The 20,831-nt window shown below is 42.0% G+C and overlaps 1 protein-coding gene across 2 annotated transcripts in view; it reads right to left on the bottom strand.

Moving 5' to 3' along the window:
• CRMP1 (collapsin response mediator protein 1) overlaps positions 1-20,831 on the bottom strand; it is a 52,506-nt gene that overhangs the window by 23,459 nt on the left and 8,216 nt on the right. For both annotated transcript variants that reach the window (XM_074865745.1, XM_074865746.1), the window contains exons 2-4: positions 11,144-11,232; positions 5,716-5,900; positions 3,994-4,158 (exon numbers count right to left, since the gene is read on the bottom strand). In XM_074865745.1, the coding sequence (XP_074721846.1) occupies positions 3,994-4,158; positions 5,716-5,900; positions 11,144-11,232 (439 nt within the window). The remainder of the gene's footprint in view (positions 1-3,993; positions 4,159-5,715; positions 5,901-11,143; positions 11,233-20,831) is intronic.

The following is a 20,831-nucleotide window of genomic DNA, read 5'->3' as shown; positions in this document are numbered from 1 at the left end:
GATCTCAGTTTTCTAGCTTAAAAGAAAAGTAAATTTTAAGCTAAGCTGCGTATGCTCCATTTCAAAATAGCTGTCATGAAAACTGTGCTTCCTGGGGCAAGAGGAAAAAGAAAGAGATCTGTTCATGTTATTCATGCTACATCGAATGAATAAGGCTCTACGATGAAGATGTAACTCCTTCATGAGACTAGAAGGCACAGATATATCCTCAGGCAGAGGGTATGGCTGCTCACACTCACACAGAGAATTTGTTTATTCACAATTACAAGACTAAAATACCCCAGGATACAGGCAGGATAAAACCTTGAAACTCTGGTATTATACCTTCCTGCTAAGTCCAGGCAGCTCAGGGAGAAATATGAAGTGGGAGCCGTCCCCTCCTTGCTGACTTCCATGCTGCACAAATCCAGCCTGGACTGTGGAGCCCAGTCAGCCTGCAAGCCCATCCTTTCTTCCTATTTTCCTGTTTCTGAAGTTCCCAGAAAACACACATGGGCTTTACTAACTGTAATCCTTCAGCCTACTCCTCATTACACAGTTTCAATGTACTTAGTATGCCCCTGCTTTAAAATGTTAAGCTTGACTACAACTTCCCTGGGGCCAATGCTCACAGTCTCATGCCTGCAGCACCATCTCCCCTCTGACTGATCACATCTGCCCAACCTGCCTTGGTGGAAAGCTCTGTTTCTCGTCACAAACCTACATGGTATCTCAGATGTCAGCTGCAGTTGGGAGCCACCCCTCTGCATGGGTGACCATGCACACGTGAAGCAATGAGAGACGTGTCAAGGCTGGTCCAAGCCATGCCAACTAGCCTGTGACGGCACATGACTGAATCGTCTTGTACACATTTCTCTGTAAGCAAAGCGCTGGCTTACCAATTGCTCTCCCTTATCCACTGGGATCTAGCCAAAGGTAATTCATTTACTCACAGACCCGCAGGAGATAAGGCAGCTTTCTCTGGGTACTGTGGTTGGAAGATACACATTGACCCAAGTAATATAAATTCTCTTCCTTTTTCTTTTACTGCTTTTGTATCTTCTTAGGCCCTTTTCGGACCTTGGTAAAATGACTATGAGTTTTGCTCCCACTCAGGTTAATGTTCTCCCTGAAGTCAATGAGAATAGAAGGGATCCCAGCAGGGATTCAGCCATGAGATCTTGAGCCTGTCTCTTACGTACAGCTCCCACAGCACAGAAGTAGATTCTCCCATCTAACTGCACATCCACGCCCTTGGGTACCACATCAGATATACAGGAAGTGGAAGGGCATCTCATAGGCTGCCTTTACGCCTAACAGGAGAGATGGTTTGAACCATCCCGCCTTGCAAAGAGAGTACCTTTAAAAGATACCAAGATAAAATAACACCAATTTACATATACAGACATCCAAGTATAGACACTTTACCTAATGCCTTGGTCTGGTGTCTTGATCTACTCATTGGAAATATGTGGCTTTTCAAAAGACCCGGTCCACAGCCTATTGACCTTAATGCTTAACATTTGTTACATAGTACATTCTTCTTGATGTCCTGCTTGCTTTTGCACCAGGACTACTCAGCAGGATCCTCTCCAATTTTCAGACAGTGCTACAGGTTTTCTTGAACAGTAACAAAGTGCAGTAGTTAAAGGAGCAAGTGAGGCATCTGTCAACACATTTCAGGCTGCTATTGCCTTGCATATACTGGAGAAGCTCAGTCCCAAATTAGCTGCCAAAATGTTATAAAACTGAGTCTTTATAATCAACATTTGGTTCTACAAAATCTTCAGGCCCTTCCAAAGCCTGTGTCTCCTTAAATTAGCTTGTACTGATTTAAAACTGGTTAATTATTCAATTATAGCTTATGACAAAGCACCTCAACAGCAGCTCTGTGAGCCCCCCTGTTATTCATGCTGAGATTGTATTAGGCACACGCAGCATTGAAACGTGACTAGCTGAGTCCTGTTACTCTGCTAACTCACTCACCAGACAATCAGCTGAGAAGAAATTCAATCCAGATTCCCAGCTGATGAAAACCAGTGTCACTCCATTGACATCAAGTCTATTTGCACCAGCAGGCTCAAATGTTTCCAATTATCAGCAGATATTACCCATTAATTTGAAAGCCCTTGCCATGCTGAAGTATTTCCCATTGTGCTTGTGCTTTCACACTCGCCCTTACTTTGTGTCTCCTAACACATGAGAGTAATTCACATTGACTGCCTGAGACATACTGCAGCATCTGTGAGAACAAAGGTGACCTCCTAATGCTATCGCCGCCAAACAGGCCACCAAGCGTCCCATCACACATCACAGTTCAGAAACCAATGAACAGATTTTTGCTTCCCCTGAAGACTAACAGGCAGGTCAGATTTATATTGAAAACTCACATTTCAATAGTTGGAGAAAACTATTAACCTAACTGTCTGCACCAGGCTTTTAATGTAAGCCCTCAGGCAAATTTGGGAGTGCTGAGCCATCTGTGATCCAGGAACTCTGGAAAATAGTATCTAACCTTTGAAACAAAGCACAGTATACTTGTCTGAGAGTACAGTCAGCTAATGCACAGCAGCATATCAATGTTAACACTGATAGCAGGGAAACAGCACAGATTTAGCACTATCAGTGTTGACAGATGTCATCACCTTGTGAAAATCGCCTATATTATAAAGACCTGTGTAAGACCAGCTGCAGTTTCTCTAAACTACATGTAATCTTGCTGATTGAAGGGTTTTGTTGCCTAAAATCTGGTTGTACAGCACATGTACTACTAGCATGCTGCAATACAGGATAAATTCTCCTACGTGACTGCACCTCTATAATATCTCAGTGAACAACTGCTCACTCAAAAATAGGAGTTTGCTTTGGTTTTCTACTGTGATAGTGCATTTCTATACAAAGAGAATTTTTCAAATCTAAGTCATCACCAGCACTGCACCTTCCAAAGGATGCTGCATACGCATATTACTTAGACTTCGCAACACAGGGGTCATTCTGATTTACCCACGGTAACTAGATACTATTTCAGAAAATATTCCCTAACTAATATCCATGCATTTTTCAAGGAAAGTATCAAGTGAAAAACATTTGAAAAAAATGTTTCTGAACAAAAAAATCCATGCTGTTAGGCAGAATTTTAAGGGATTATCAAAATTATTATTTTCTGAAGACTAGATTCAATTGCCCACACATACATATCTGGTGTCACCAAGATACTCTCCATATATGAAACTGCCACACTGAGCTGGCATGTATGGAAAAGGATTTACAAGAGGTTTTATCTATGCTATTCTGGAGTGGTAGCTGGAGTCCAGATAGGGTAACCTACAGCATCTCACATGATAGTAGACCCATTAATTGAACTGAATCAAGCCTGTAAGTGCCTTAAATAGATTCCTAAATAAGTGACCTCGTTTTTGTACGTCCTGAAAAAAAGCGTCTTTTAGTAACTTCAGGGAAAGCCACTGGAGAACATGCACTTGAGAAAATAGGGACATTTTTTCAATATTAGGTATCTAAGTTTAGCATCACTTTTTTCTAATAACTTAAACCTTTTTTAAAAATATAGGCATGTTTTATAAAAAAATCTAGTCTCACAAGTAAATTATCCTAAGCCATTGCTGAGAAATAAGCAATAGCCTGTGATGACCATTTCACGGACACATGTACCCTTCTTACTTGGGCTTAATTTGAGGCAGCTAAATGGGCAGATTCCAGTCTAGTTAAAATCCGAACCACTACCTTTAAAGTCTCATTCTCTCCATTCATGAAATAGAGGATCTAAGGTGACTGCACTGATTACCCTAAATGCTGATCTCTGAGTTTTATCTTAAAAGGTCCATTTTATACTGCAGCAAGCGAATACAAAAGTTCAAAGTAGTGCAAAACCTGGGGCAGCATAACCAGTGGCTGTGCATTTTTGTTCTGGATGATGCATTCATTAAAATACTTCAAAATTTCACCTCCATATGATATTTCAATAAAACCAAAAAAATACTATTAAGTTTCACTCACCTTTGTCTTGCACCAGTATTTCCAGCTCTTCTCGAATCCCATCATACCAGCTGGTAATGTCCACATGGAGAGAGTAATCACAACAGGATTTGGTGTCAGCTGCCTCATGCCACTTCTCAAAGGAGGTCAGTAAACTCGATCCAGGTTCTGGAAACACGTGGTCAACTGAAAAAGAGATTTAGTGTCTGTTACCCAGACGGCACACTGTTCAGATTTCCTCAGCGCCTGTGAGTAAGTAGCCTTCCAGCGTCTCGGCCAAAACAGCAGCCTTGGAGGCAGTTGGTGTGCAGACCATAACTTTGAGATGTTAGCCAGATCCTGCTGTCTCAGGTATAGCAGACTTTGTGGATGGTCTATACTAAGCTAAGTCTGGCAACATGCTTGGTGCAGCATCAATAGACACACAGTGCAAAATCCAAATATCTCACAGTTTAGGTCACATTAGTTTTCCTCTTTACTGTTTTGTAAGAGACCACAAGTTCTGGACTTACCTGTATTTACTGCCTGATGAATCCATTTCTATGTATTTCATAGTAAGCATTATTATTAACCAGTGCCTCGTGGTCACTGAACTGGCCCACTCTGCCTTACCAATATATCAATGGAGATGTTAAATGCTTTCTCAGCAGCCAGAATTGGGAATACAGCCAAAGGTCTGAACAGAGATGATGCAGAGCACAAACACTCAGCCACGCTATATGGCAGATCAAGTGTGCTGCAACTATGCATGGTCACTGTCTCAAGGCTCTCTGCATCTGATGATGCCACAATGTTTACTGACATAAAATAAAGACATGACTACTTTCACACATATACTTACGTTTGCAGGGCTAGGACAAAACTAAGTATGGAAACAAAGTCAGATGGCCTTACCAGTAACATTTGCAAACCTAATGCTGCACAGGAAACCTCAACTGAAGAACATACACTGAAAAAATTAACAAGAGTAATGAACAGTAGTGTATTTTGTACTTAATGCCAAAGATATTTTCAGCTGATACTCACTGCTGAACATAGGTAATAGATAACACCACTCAGCTAAAAAAGCCACATTCCAATTCACTGGGAGTAAAACCCCACTGGGCAGCTCCTCTGCACAAGGAAGCTAAGAAAATTTATGTCACCTGAACAACTGCCTCACAAAGTCTAACCAAGCACGAAGCCACTGCTAGTAGGAAAGAACTAAATCTTGTCCTGCCATCTGGTAGACAGAAGAAGGACCTTTAACAACCAGAAACACTTCTCCCTTCCACCAAGAAAGATGTTCCTCCTGGGCGTCTCTGATAAGGACTTCCTCAATTCCTGGTGCCTAATCCAAGTTCATAAATAAGCATCTTATTATTTCCAAAGACCCTGAAATGTCACTAGGTGGGAACAGCAGCTCTTTGGCAGATTTTCTGTGCCACATATTTACAGCACTAACTACACTGTTTTTCAAAAATTCCAAGAGTGGGTATATTTTTCCCCAGTGCTCGTTCTGTATTTCAGAGGGAAATCCAAGAGACAATTCCCCATGCCACTGTTTCTTTCTGAGGGTAGATTCATTTTCAGGCCAGCCCTGGGTGACAATGATGAATGGATCTCCAACACAGTGCCCCAAAATTTGAAGATTCATTGCAGAAGATCTTGGAAAATTGGTATGGAGCCTCCCGTAGCTATCCCCCACATGTGCTACACAAGCTTCAGCCTGGACTGGGAAGAGTTAGTACTGCTAGTACTCACTGATCATGGTGGTGCCCCCTGCTAGCGCTGCTTTTGTGCCTTGATAGAAGTCATCAACAGCAGTCATTCCTTGGTAGGGCTTCTGTAGGTAAGTGTTGACATCTATTCCCCCAGGAATAACCATGCGCCCGTTAGCCTCTATGGTCTTGACTCCTCCAGGAACAATCAGATTCTCTCCTATTTGCCTAGGCAGCACGGAAAGACAATATTATTTCACTTAAACAAAGATGCACAGGGGACAGAAGCTATTTGAGGCACGTAGGGGTGAGGAACCTAGGGGCCATAGAGAAAGCACTGGGACCCCAAAGGGAAGGTGAAGGTCAGGCACCCACTCTGACCACTCTTCACGGCGCTGGTGAAACAAAGTGTCTGTGAGCCTGCCTAGCTGGGCCATGTGCTCGGGTTGCTTTGCATTGCTCTAGTAGCCAATAAAGAAGTCGTAATGCACCAGCATTAAAAACTGATTATTTTTAAATATGATTCCTATCTTTAAACAATTACAAATACGTAGTTAATGCTCTCTTGGGGGTTCCAGTTTTGTATATTAAGTTTTTAAATGAAAACAGAAAAACATAGATCAAATATGACAGCAAGCTGGAATTGTAAATATATGGCAGAAGCACAAGTCACATCAAAAAGAAATTATAATTACTCTGTAACCGAGCAATGCAAATTTATCCTTGAAAAGAAATCTAAATATCTTAAGATACAGAAATACATATTTAAGAGACCCAACACCTCTAATCTAACATGTCACACACTCTTCATCCTCCTCTTACAGTTAAAACTCAGTGAAACATTCTGCATAACTGTGTATAAAAAATGTTAATTGCCTCTTGTCATCTTTTCCCCTTCAGTTCTTCAAAACAAGATTTTTTTCCTCACTATTAAAAACATGAAGCTGTCCCCCATGCTGATATCAAGCGAACTCCAGATACTTACAATCAAAATACTTCTAGTGTTCATGGACACAACTATGAGTAAATTAAGCTTTAACTTTTGAAGCCACATTACATTTTTATTACCTACTTCACATGGTGCCAAACAGGAAAAGGTACGGGTCTGTGTGGAAGCCATGTCTCTGCACTGTTACACCGTAATATATTTGGGCTTAGAGATAACGATAAGGTAGTTTAAGTTTACTTAGTTTATCTTGTATTACAGACACACAGTCCTCATCTTAATTTCCTTTTGTCTGGGATAAAATAACATTTATCCACAGCTAAACAAATACTCCAGACATCTGAGCTGCTGAATCTGTTTCTCCCATATTAAAATGCAACTACCACCTACAGAGCAAAACACAGCAGCTGATTAACAGCCAATCGCAACAAGCTAGAACCAAAAACGAATATAACTGTTAATTAAAACCAGTAAAAAAAACAGGGATAATTATTCACATTGGAATTTGGCCAAACTGCCAGAGTTAATAAATAGCCCCAAGAGGACAAGAATTTGTTTCATATGCTATGCAAAAATGTCACCTCCAGCAGCTTGGCTCCCCCAGTGCTCCAGGTTTTGGCTGGAGGGAAGCAGAACCATTCGGTTAGCAAACTCCCCGCCAGCATCCCAAGCTGGGGTCTCAGCCGCTCAGTGCTGAACACATCCACAAGGGCTTACTCGTGAGAGCTGTAATATCACGGCTTGAAGCCGTACAGCTCCATGTCAGGCATCTAATATTCATCAACACATATAGCACTGGGAGCATGTCATAACCTGTCTACAGCTGTGAGGAGCGCTAATAATACCACAGCAAACAAGGAATTGATATGTATTGTGCAAACGAGTTGCAAGAAGCTCCTCTGCTGTTAAAATCTGACTCGCGAAGGCATAACATAAGGCACTCCAACCCATGAGCAGATTGAACGCTTGTAAAAGTTAGGTAGCCCCACGCATAATAATGGTGTTGCACTAATTTTCATTAGTTGAATCCACTTCCAAGATTTTAATCAGAACAATCTTCAACCTTTGTACGGTGTTTGTGTAGATACAAAACTGAACTGGAAAAAAAAAATACTATGATCAATCTCCTTTAAATATGTCTAAGGTGGAATTGCACTCCAAGGACTAACACACCTTCTGAAAATAATACTAAAGAAAACCTACACAAAAATATAAAAGCAATTAATTTTTATTTTCTTCCACAATCAGTATCTACCAGTTTCCTATTCAAAAGACACATAACCTAACCAAGTAAAAGAGCACTAAGTATGTTATGAAGTTTTTTGATACTCACTGCTCATTATTTTCAGTGTACAGTTGAGTAACTGCTTATCTGGCAATGGGTGAAGTCACCCATGCTGAACTGACATGGAACCAAATGGCCTTTGTGGACAACACTGCGCTATTACCTGTCAGGAGCCTGTCTCATCTCTTGCCCTGGCATCAAGATTAAGGCTGGGAGAAGGCTGATCTTCACTGGCATTCAAGGTTATTTTTATTCTGACTGACTAGAACACAGAGTAAGAGATAATGTGACAGGATTCCTCAACTGTTCACTCGTTAATGCAAAGTGTATGTTAATAAGAATGGGGTTCGGTTACTTGTGGGTGAAAAAATACAATAGCACAGATAACTGTATTCTACACACTGTACAAATGATTGAGCTGGTCTTCTGATGCACCAACAACTAGAAAACTCAGACTGACAGAAAGTTGATGCTGTCTACCGTTTTCAGTTGAACAAGCTGGTAAATTCTGTCATACATGAGCTGATTAAAGCACAATGGAAACAGCAGGCTTCAATTCTTCGTAAGTTTAACCCCAGAAAGCTGAAAACCTCCCCAGAACTCCGTGGAGTTACTCCTGTCATTATCAAGGCCAGATCTCTTTTAGGCATCTGAGGCTCCCTCTAACTTGGCTCACTGCCTGCCCAGCTCTGGAGACCCCATCCCCAGTCACCCATCCTGCACACCTGTTAGTCCCCTCCAGCCTGGAGGGACCCAACCCTTTCCCTTGGCAGGGGCGGAACAGAAGACAGCAAGCACCAGACCATGACCTGCCACTTGGCACGGAGACCGGGGCTCATTTCCTCATGTGGATAACGGAGACAGGATAGATGTGGGAAAAATATATTATTTACATGCCAATGGCAATTTAAATTACTAAATATCTAAATTACTATTTAGATACCAGAGAACTGCCTCTCAGCTGCCATCTGAGTGTGCAGGGCTTAAGTTTCAGATAGGAAAAATCCACACGCACCACTGCTCCCTTGTACCTAGGGAGCTGGTTTGAGCATTGTTAGGTAGGGAAAAGCATCTACCATCCTCCAAACTATAGTTAATCTTCAAACACATTCAAGGTTATATCTACATTCCTCTCTGCAGGACAATCTGCAGGGACAAAAGGGTTAAAAGACCCTAGTCATTTCATTAGTCTGCAAGAGAAATCCAACCCTCTATTTTCCAATCATTTTCTACTGCAGAATAAGAAAATTAACACAGATCTTTTATATCATAGCAAAACCAGGACACTACTCCCTATTCTGGGCTGAGTGGTTTGGTGTCTGCTCCGTTCTGCGGAAAGAATTCTGTATTATCAGCAGGATCTGCAGCTGAACAGTTAGGGCATCAACTGAAACATGGATGCCTGAGGTTCAAGGTCCTGCTCCAAAGGATCTTGAGCAACATTTAACAACAATGTTAAATATTCAGACACAATGGGCAGTTCCAGCTGGAGAAACTAAGAGACCAATCCCAGAAAATACAGCGCTTTCCTAGACTGCAGAATTTATCATCTGAACACTGTTAGGACCAAGCCTATCTCACACTAGCCTGCCCTCACAAATTAGCTGCTTTTTCAGAGCAGGACTTCTTGCACAGTTTACACAGAAAAATCTCAGGTCATCTAAATCCAGGAAACAAGGCATGACTCAGGGTGTTGAATAGTAAATTTGTCTCCTTGGGCAAAGATAAAGGCATTTTAAAAAACAAGATCTTGCCTGTCTATTCACTATTAATCCTAGCTATCTTGGGCAGCTGAGATACCTTCTGGAGGTATGGATCCATGCATGGATTTCACAGGGAGTCTATGCAGTTAACAAGGGCAGCTGAAACCTTGGCACTGCTAAGCTGCCTACTGAGTACCACTGCATTTCTGGAACCAAGACCAGCAGATTGAGACTCTCAGCATCTCATGCACTTAGCTGTTAAATAGTTTTGATGCTTGTAAGTGTTACTAGGAAATTTGCATCTGAACAAACAAAAGCACAGAAAAACTCAGCTAGAATATCTATCAAGAGAGAGCACAATTTGGTTGATCGCTGCTATTGAAAAAAAAGATACACATTCAAAATTTTGTGCCTTCTCCACTTAAAACAATACGTTCCTTTTGCCACTTCTGCAATGCAAGTGACGCTACAACTGGAAAGGCAGAGTGAAGTATTAAAAAGAAAACCACACAGTCCATGGATAAAAGTGTTTGAAATTTTTTTCTAATAACCTGAATCATGAATAATGTAAGTAGCCACAGATATATAAAGAATTAAACTTTTAAAGCAATGATAGCTTCTCATGAAAAGGAGCTCTGAAAACAAGTAGGTAATGAATTATTTACCAGATAACCATAATTATGTTCTATGCATTTAATTGTAGCCTCTGGAGACCAAACTTGTTAGGTCACTAGTGAAAAGGTTTAGCAGTCAAGAAAAAGGCTGTGATCCTTGTGTACATCAGAGTGCTTGCACACACTACATAACTTTGCAAAACTAGAGACCTCCATCTCCACTAAGTCAAGGTAGGAGCTACATAAATAGACATCTCTATTACTGTTTCCCAGGCTATCAGTAACATATATTTCATGTTTTCCACCTAAGGAATACTTTCCCAGTTCCTGTATTTTAAATTCTGATAAATCAGTAGGATTTTCTTTCTAGCTGTGTGAAGATTTAAGTTCATATTCCCTTTTTAAGCAAGAAAAGGGACATATGAGCAATGCATAACAGTGTTGGCCAACAGAACATGCTATGTTTCAGCATTAACAACAGGGCGACTGAGAAGGAGTAGGTCACCGTTAGCACCGTGTAACACATGGCATATTTCTGTGCCATACAATCCTTTAGAGCATAGCTGCATTCACCCTGATTAGATGTGGAGAATAAAGCTGTAATGAGCCTTCTGTCATACACAGACTCAAGAAATATCCATTCTCCTTACCATTACTTCTCATGTTGGGAAAGCCTACTTGCCTTGACCATGTTGGAAAAAACTAGGATTGAACTGTTGGAAAAGCAAATACCTTCAACTTATAGTAAAGAAATTTTTTACTTATCTAATCTTAGTAAAGATAAAATGGCAGAATTTCACTCACACTCCTCTACTATGGCCCCACATCTAGAGGTAACCAAGATGCTGGCTGCAAGATTTCAGGTCAAAATCAGGTCTATACTAACAGGCATGCAAAAAAGTTCAATATTTTTAAAAACCAACTTTATAAGTCCATCTTCAAGGTATATGTCTGCATAGAAGGAGTGGTCATCATTGATAATTCTTCCACCTTTAATGAGTAGTCGGTCACTCTGGGGGGAAAAAAAAGGAAGAAATGTGGGTTTATTGAAATAAATAAACATAATAGCATATTGATGATACCAAATAGGCTTATATTGTATAGAAAGCCATTATTATCAAAGCACTTACACTATATAAAAGTCTATGAAACAGGTTCGGGTGGGTACGTAGACAGTGGAGAGGAAAACCATCGTTTCACTGAGTGTTTATTTCTAACTTTTGGGGCATGAGGCCTCATGGCCATCACATTCTTTCTTCCTCAAGGCAGAACTCACTGCATGTTGAAACACCTGAAACCCTGCCACATCCCCTTTTAACCACCACTTTACTGTACAAAGGCCAAAAAGGGAAGAGAAACCACCAGAATAAACTGCCCAACGCTGAAATGGCCAAGCTGAGCTCACCTGGGACTCTCAGCACCCCTGGAAGAGTAACAGAACTTGAAATGGGAAAGGACAAGGTCAGGGGAGGCTGCTGAACTCCATAATGCAGAAATTCCTGCCCAGGGAAGCTCCTTTAATGAACATCAGCTCAGCAGGGTTAACTCCACCACTCCACCATAGCCAAGGGACATGGCCCACAGCTTGTACCTCTCGTTCTGTGTTACAGACCAACAGCAGAAAATCTAGTTTCTAGTGGGCATGAAGAATATATTGTTGTTAACTTGTTATTCCTGCAGGTCAAAGGCTGCTGATTAGTTGGGGGCACTCCGTACTGAGGCTCCCCACGCTGTATCTCACTCACTCCGTGAATGAAGATGCGAGTGCAGCCTCCAAAGTTCAGTTTACCTGAAATATCATACAAACACCAGTGAGAGCTACTGCCTCCTGGTATTTTTGGAATGGCTAGAAAGCAAACATTTTTTCCCATGAAGAACTGTTCAAATACCAAGTCTGCTGGGGCACTGTTCACAACAATCATCTGTTTCTGTTTTTCTCTATTCAAATGGATACACTTTGTTCTCCAAAACTACATTTTACAGAAAGCAAATTTTACCACTGCATATTCCTGAGAACCAATATTTGAACTTCCTCACTGAAAAAGTCAGACTGGAAACACCTGCACCCTACCACCTACCCAGAGACAGAGAAAGTCTGTGACTTCAGTACTGTGCTGGTTTTGGCTGGGATAGAGTTAATTTTCATCATAGTAGCTAGTATGGGGCTATGATTTGGATTTGTGCTGAAAACAGTGTTGATAACACAGGGATGTTTTTGTTATTGCTGAGCAGTGCTGACACAGAGTCAAGGCCTTTTCTGCTTCTCACACCTCCCCACCATAGAGAAGGTTGGAGGTGCACAAGGAGTTGGGAGGGGACACAGCTGGGACAGGCGACCCCAACTGACCAAAGGGATATTCCACACCGTGTGATGTCATGCTCTGCATATAAAGCTGGAGGGGAAAGTTGGCTGGGGGGCTGCTCCTGGGGGACTGGCTGGGCATCAGTCAGTTGGTGGTGAGCAACTGTCTTCATTTGCATCATTTGTCTTTCTTGAGTTTTGTTTCTCTCTCTTTGTTATTTTCCTTTTCATTACAATTTATTACTTTTTTATTTTATTGTAATTATTAAACTGTTTTTATCTCAACCCACGAGTTTTCTCACTTTTACCCTTGCGATTTTCTTCTCCTGTGTCCACTGCAGGGGAAGTGAGCAAGCAGCTGTGTGGTGCTTAGTTGCTGAGTGGTGTGAAACCACAACAACTACACAATGCTTTTGGAAAGACTTTTGCCAAGTGACTGTGAATGCTGAAAACCTCTAAAGCAGTCAGAACCTTCTTTTCCCATGCATATATAAAAAAGACATTTATTGTAAATTATTTCCTTGGCTCACTAGACAATACCTCAGAATCTCCATTTTGTCCATGTTTTATACTCCTCACTGCAGACTCAATTCCTCGTTTAATTACAGGTTGACTCACACATATAAACCATGCATGTCCCAAATTCCCAGATTAGAAAACAATTAAACAAGTTGATACATTTCCTCATCTATAAAACCAGGACAACCATACAGAACTAAAAGTTATTTATTAAAAAGTGCTAAATCAGACTTAGGGGTGTTGCAACAACCTTTCTTCAATGTAACTTCTCAGTTATATGTAGCATTTACTTTCAGCTTGTCTTTGAACATTTTGCAGGTTTGAAGCCTCTATAGCCCTCTGTATCATTCTAGAAAAGCAAAAAGGGAGAAACAGACATTTTAAGGGGAGAAAAAAAGAGGGAAAAAGAAATTTTAAATGCAGTCTGTGACAAAAGAGTATCTACACAGAAGGTTTGAGGCTTTTCTCCATGTGCTGCAGCAGCGAGATGACCTTGGAATCAAGGCACAGAACTACAGTGAAATATGTCCCCGGGACCTGCCTTAGATGAAATATGTCCCCGGGACCTGCCTTAGATGTTGGTACCCTCTTGTTAAAGGATGGAGACGAATGCAAGTCCTCAGTCTGGAATATGCCAGAGCAGGCTCCCTGTTTTCCCCCAAGCCTCTCGACTGTCACTTGTAATTGCAGGACTCATGAATCAGCAGCCTGAACAGTAATAAGTTACGTTGCCATGTGCTGGCAGTTGCATCTCCTCACCATGATGATTTACTACACTGCCTGCTGACCTGCGGAGACCACCATCTTGTGAGCTCTTCTTAAGCTCATTCAATTGCCTTCCTAAACATTAATACTGTCCAATTACAAGAGGCAAGAGCTTACTGATACGGGCAGGGAACACTACCACAGCACTGCATCTGTCACTGCTAATTAGTCAAAAAATCTGCATGCTCATCAAGATGTTCTACATTTTATTTCTTTTAAAACAGGAGAAGATGCATAATAAATAGAAACAAACGTAACAGGCTGGAAAATTAATGCAGACTGAAATAAAGCAGAAGTACAACCCCAGAAAAATAACTGCAGACATAAGGATTTTATATGGCTTTGTATATAAATATACATATATAAGTGGCAAAACTAGGTATTAGAATAATCTGAACCTTAAAAGGATACAAGTGCAGTTTCAAGAAAGCACTCAATTATGTGAGTCATCCATTAAATTAAGACTCACTTACAGTTTATAAAGGATTATTGAATGTTTAGATACAAAGTCTCTCACCTTCATCAGAATTTCAAAGTGTCTAAGAAATTCTGGTGAATAAAGAAAACTGCACTTTATGGAGACTTTCAATGCTTTAATTCTTGACACCTTCCTGCTCAGAAGAAAATACAAACTGTTCAAAATTGTTGCAAAAGGGAGCAGGTCCTGCACCTGACCTGGCCTATGGCTAAGGTTGCCCCCATGGGAGACAAGGCTGCCAAAAAACCCACAAATCTTGATGCTCGCCACTGCGCCCCACAGTCTGACAAACCACTGGGGAGGGTGGCATGGAGCCTCACCCAGCTTCCATCAGGACTGGATAGATGTGGAAACATCTCTGACACACATTTCCATTCCAGCAAATCAGCAAATTCAGAAGAAAAAGGGGTTTGTTGGAACCTCTCCCAACCAGCTCAAGCTACCAGCATGTCTGTAGGACACGTTACAGATCGCTGCAAGCCAGGACCACAAGCAAAGCAGGGTACCTTTACACAGATGGTGCTGATGGGCACAGGCAACCCAGGCGAGGTTTCAGTGCCGTGTGGGCACCCCGGCAGCACACTGTGCCCAAGCAAACAGGCGTTCCCTCCTAGAGCCTGCTCCGGACCAGGGCTGGCTTGTCCTTAGCCAAAGCAGCAGTACCAAACGCCTGTGTGCACCTAAACGTATAGATGCATTTCCATGAACACACTGGAAAAAATTACACAAACATAACTGACTAGCAGGGAGGCATAGGTTAACATTGACAAGCGATTTGCTATATTCTTCATGAAATAAACTTTCATACAAACCCTTGGTCAGCATGCAAATACTCATTCCCCACCACAGCCTAAGCATGGGCTTCAGGAACAGGCACAGCCCTGGCCTGAAGGCAGAGGGATGCTGACACCTGCATTGCTGCCACAGTCACGGACGCCTGGGTGCTCCTGCACCTTTTTAGGTCACTGGTATTTGCTGCAGTGAAACCCTGGACAAAAATCTGGGCACACACAGGGTCTGTGAAGTAGGTTAGCTTTCTTGGGCACGCAGCCCGGCTGCACATGGTCAGGGGCCATTTCTCATTTACTGGGGGCCTGATGTCAGGCAGGCTGCTTGCAGTTTTCTTACCAAGTGCCAAATGCCCAGAAAAACTAAGGACCAAAGTCCTCTTTTGCCTGGACAATGTTCCAGGCAGGAGGACAGTCACACTCTGTAGCACCCTGGCGAAAGCAGGGGGGCTAGAGGGAGGAGTGACCTGAAGCTCATAAATTAATCATGCAGCACTGGCCCATATTACCCCTTCCCAGCTGTAAACCCCTCCAGGCAGGACACTTTCTTTGCCTAGCTGTCAGATCTACCCTCAGCCACTCTGGTGACCTTTAACAGCAGCGAGCTCATTACTCAGCTCAGGAGGTGACAACAGTGTAAGCCTTCATAGGGTGGCTGCCACCTTTCTATTCAGCTAACAGATGTCTCAGTCACTAGTGCCCTGCCTGCTGAGCCCTAAGGGATCCATACCAAGTTTTCAGTGCATTGCCTGGCACAAGAAGCTGCCAGCCCAGCTCTTCCTGGTGCAAACCAAGGGAAGCTGCTGGGACCCTCTCATCCCTCCAGCCCACCAAGGACAGACAGCAGGAATGCAGCAAAACAGAGAGGGGATATTATGTTGAACATATAAACTGAGCAATTCATTAGGTGCCAAGATTCAAGGGGGAAAAAAAACAACTACTCTCATTGACATGGGAGGTGCAGAAAGCACCACTGTAAATCCATGCCATTGCTCAGCATTCGCTGCGGGGTGTGGGAGCCGAGGTGTTGCTCCTCCAGAGGTGTGTTTCTCCTCCACCCATCGCTGCTGCGATGATGCGACCGCATCGATGTAATGCTGTTTGTTTGCTTCCGGGTTTTGTGCCTGGCTATGACACAGCATCAGCACAGCAACGATGCTTATCTTCTGTCTCCCTGCAGCTCCATTTTACAAGCACTCAGGCACCTCCCAGCTCAGCTCACTGCTGAGTATGATACAGCCATTCCTATTACTCACAGCTCTTCACCTTCAAATGCTGCACACTGCTTTCCTGGTGATTTTTTGCATATCGTGGTCTAGCTTCTCCTGCTTAATCTAGCAGCAAAGCTACAGAGGTTAGTCTGCGACATGACAGCAATTTTCATGGCAGCAGAAGATGCCACAAACTCAGCATCGTTTGCTGCAGGAGGAGGGGCCAGCTGCTCAGACACGAGGCGGTGGCTTTCGCTCCCTTACTATTGTTTGCGTTACAGTAAGAGCAACATGAAACATCCGTAAGCTGGTGATTGGCACAATCTGTATAAATTGCCTGTTTTGCTGAGTTTTTTTAAATCAGCTTGGCTCAGCTCTTGTGAAGCATGTCCATATTTTCATATACTCCCAATGGTACGAGGCCAGCAGAGACAAGCAGTGTCTGCATCAACCAGCCAGATGATGAGCCTGAGCCCTGCTGCAGTCCCGAAATATGCAGTGGACTCTGCGCAATTACAAGTGAAGTCAAATTCCTTTGGTCAGTAAATCACTCAACCCTGGGTTATTTGCAAATACGATTCAAATGTTAGATTCAAATGTTAGAGCAGGAACCCCACTAAGAGCTACTCCACTCCGAGCTAGAGGTATTTAAAAATATTATGCATAACAAAATTCAAATACATTTTTTACATATGCAGCTCTCAATCTGCTCCTGGAACTACTGGAAAACATAGTAACAGAAACTGCCATCTTCTGACATAAGATTTACTAAATAAATATTATCTCAAATTGGTGCAGCATGTGAAAATACAATGCAGTTCTAGCAAACCATACACTTTTCTTCAGTATTGATACCCATGGTACTGCACCTGCAGGCACCTTTCAGAAAAAACCACACCTCTATCGTACAAGATGGAGTTTGAAAAACAAAAGAATGAATCTGCCATTATGTACTCTAACCATACAGAAAGATTCAAAGAGATTTCAAGAGGAGTGTTTTCATCAAATAGCAGCACCTGTCCAGACTGCAATTCTGATATAGGCTATTACATTCTCGTTTTTTCTTCCACAAATGGAATGTCTACTACAGTTTCATCTCTAAATCAAGCAAATCATGTCTTTTTAACTATTTACAGTTTGCTTTACAATTTAACTACAATTAACTTCACATAACATACCCAGCACATGGGTCTAAGCTTTGCTTCATTCTTGCATTTGGACTTTTACAATTGCTGCATTGCAGCCATTGCCAACTGAAAAATTTGCAACACTCTTGGCCCCAGATCTTCCAGGCCTAAAGGAGGAGGAAACACTCAGCAGTGATTTCATCCTTTGCGTAATTCTAAGGACCTACCAGAATATACCATTGTCCTTACATCTCCACAGCAACAATGGCTGCATTCTCTAAAATCCAGATCAGTCAATGGCCCTGAAGATCACTATGGATTTTATGCTAAATAGCCAATTGAAAACAGTTTAAAGTCCAAATCCACCTGTATTTCCAGTTCTCTGCCTATAAATGCATGTGACCTAAAAGACATCTGATTAAAGGCAATAGACATAAGAAGGCATTAGGCTATGTTATCACACTTGCAGCCTCTTTACTGTTTTTAGCATTGGAGAGGCCAAATCCTTTGCTGATAAGACTTTAAAAAGGCCACCGAGAGTTAGAAAAGACACCAATTTAGAGGGAAGGTTTAAAAGCCACAGGCTGAAGTTTGAGTTCTTGATTATCCAAATCTCTACAAGAAGACTATTTTCAGGGGAGCGGTTTCTCAAAGGCAGAAGTCCCACTGGCAGACAATGAAGAGAGACACTCAGAGCTCCTCTGTGCTTCTGTGCTTTCCTTCTTGCAGTTATTTCCCGTAATATGCAAGAGATTTAATTATTTTTTTGTGCGCAGATATATTTGGTTGTCTATGGTCAGAGCTGGTCAGATTCAGACCCAGTTGTGATACCATACCGTTACATTAGCTTTCTTTTAGCAAAGTACTTACAAATAAGGAACATTTTTAAACTTAATGGCAAAGGAAGAAAGACATCCTTCCCAAGAGGAATACTTGCTTAAAATCCTTTCATAAGGATCAAAGAGTTGTAAATGGGATTTCATGAAGTACTGTCTGCTGATAGAAGATCTGCTTTTAACCAGCACTATCCTTCCTTTTGAATTTCACGTCTAGGCTACCCTCCACAAGAAGTAATTTTTAGCTAGGGTGATTCCTGAATCAACTCAGGGAATTGCTTGTAAAACACTGTATCCTTGAGGTATCATTTCCAATAGGCCACTAATGGAGAATCCTGCTTTTAAGGTCCTTCTCTTAACAAATGTGCTCCAGTATATGGCAATTCATTTAGGAAGGATTATGTTGATTGTAGTAATGCTGTATCTTGGTCTGTAGCCAATATATTCATTCATCTTTATTCATTTAAAAGATCTGATGTTCTTTTGTTTCCCCTTTGGAGACCTGACTTTCTATTCAGCTAGCAATTTCACTTCTTAATCACACAGTGTAAAAGGGCTACTCCTACAGCTACGAACTCCATGGGGATTTCTTCCCTGTAAATGTCATCTTTGCTTTGCTTTTAGAAGGGAAGCACAACAAACATCTTATTGATTACAATATTCATTGGCATCACCAAGAGTTTCACCTAAGTACGGGCTGGAGGGTTGAACCCATTGCATTGTGTGTTGTTATAGCCGCCTCTTGGGTTACACACAGGTTACGTCAATTAGAGCTGAACTCAAAATCTCAGCAAGCCATTCACAGGAAAGGTTAAACTTGGGAAAAAATAACAGCAATTTACAGCATGGCAGGCTGCTGTGTGCCCCTGAACTGAAGATGTGTTTTATCTAACTTCTAGTCAGAAACCTGCATCAGGTTATTCGGACACATTAGTCTTGGCACCAGTCGCGGTCAAAATCCAGCTAAGACCACAAGGAATCCCTTCTCTGACAGAGGAGGTGGATGTAAGGGAAACAGAATAGTAGAAAATGCTCTTTAATATGATGTTAGCAATGGTAATTCATGATTGACTAAATCCAATGGATACAGATGCATTTGCACTCAGACACCTTCTGCTGTCGTGTTGCACTGCATACCTACTTCTCCTGCAAGTCACAGCAAGCAGTGATGCTTGCTGCCTCACCTGGCATGGTATCAACACTGGTTCATGTACAACCCTTCCAGTCTCTTAGCTCTGAGCACTGCTCCTTTAGCCAGCCACGTGCAAGTAGGCAAGGGTGATGATTAGCTTTACTTGGGTCCTATTACACTCAGGAGATTTACACTAAAGTCAGTGGGGACATTTATTATTCAGTGACATTTATTATTCACCCAAGCAAGAGCTGAGGCATTAAACCTCATCAGGACATGCAATACAGATCAAAACTTCATCTTGTGACAAGTGCATCAAGTGACAAGCAAAAGTAATCCCAAAGTATCTCTGTCTCAAGGGACAATGCCATCATCTTTACATGTAGCAAGATTATAAACCTGCAAATTATTTTGCTTCTCATCTCTGTTCCATCTCTCTCATACATACAAAAGAAGCCAGAAATTTATCCCAACTAACTCTCACAGTGCCCAAATGCTTCATAAGCCAGGGGGCTCTCCTGGATCCCACAAAGGAAAATGAAGCTTCATCCTTTTACCGCATGTATAAACTCGCTTATGAAAGAAATGGCAGCAAAGCAGAAAGCAGACCCTGACCTCTTGTCAGGAAAGTGGTTCACTGGCAGTAGTTGCTCTCAGCACTTATAAGAAAGAAGTTCAGACTTGCTAAGCAACCACCTCACCACATCAGTTTTCTTCCCAGGCAGTCACTGTCCCCTTTCCAAACCTGCCCGGCTTCCAGAATGCAGCTCAGCTCCCCACAGTGGCACCAGCTATGATGCTGAAAACCCTGATGCAGGCACCAACTGACAAACTTGCGGTGGCGTTAAAGGAATCACTGCTCCAAAGCCTTCCTTCTGTCCCTCTGCCAAAGGTTTCAATCTCCATAGAAATCTCCCCAGAGGACCTACTCTGAATGTAATTTAAGACATCAGATGGAAGTGGCTTAAATACTATGGCCACTTTTTCTCCTGTAGAAAAACAAAAGGAAAAGACTTATCACAGAATCATAGAAATGGTGAGTGGAAGTCCAACAACCTCAACTCAAGCAGCTAAAGCATCTCCAGAGCTGTCAAGTCCAAGTCCAGTGCAATATGCAGTGTGAATTCACAAATATTCACCCACAGACAGGTAAACTGAGAGGGGCCAAGTCTATTAAACAGCTACAGATGGAAAAATATAACTTTGAGGATTAAGCAAATATTCAAGAATAAGAGGGGATCCAGAAGTCTCAGGCCTCGGTGTTATGAAGCAGGACAAAAAGTGCTGTCTAAATCCATCCAAACCTTGCGCCAACAGCAGAATAATAATGTGAGATATTGTTCCCATGCCCAGCATTCAGTAGGCTTTTCAAACACTTTTGGCACATCACACACCAATCTGTGTGTAGCTTTAGATTGTTAAGCAAAGGCGGGTGGGAATAAAAGCACGGCCA

The sequence above is a fragment of the Strix uralensis genome, chromosome 4 (genome assembly GCF_047716275.1).
Source record: "Strix uralensis isolate ZFMK-TIS-50842 chromosome 4, bStrUra1, whole genome shotgun sequence".
NCBI lineage: Eukaryota > Metazoa > Chordata > Aves > Strigiformes > Strigidae > Strix > Strix uralensis.
Note: the sequence above shows the minus strand (reverse complement) of the source record. Positions and strands in the feature narration are given on the sequence as shown.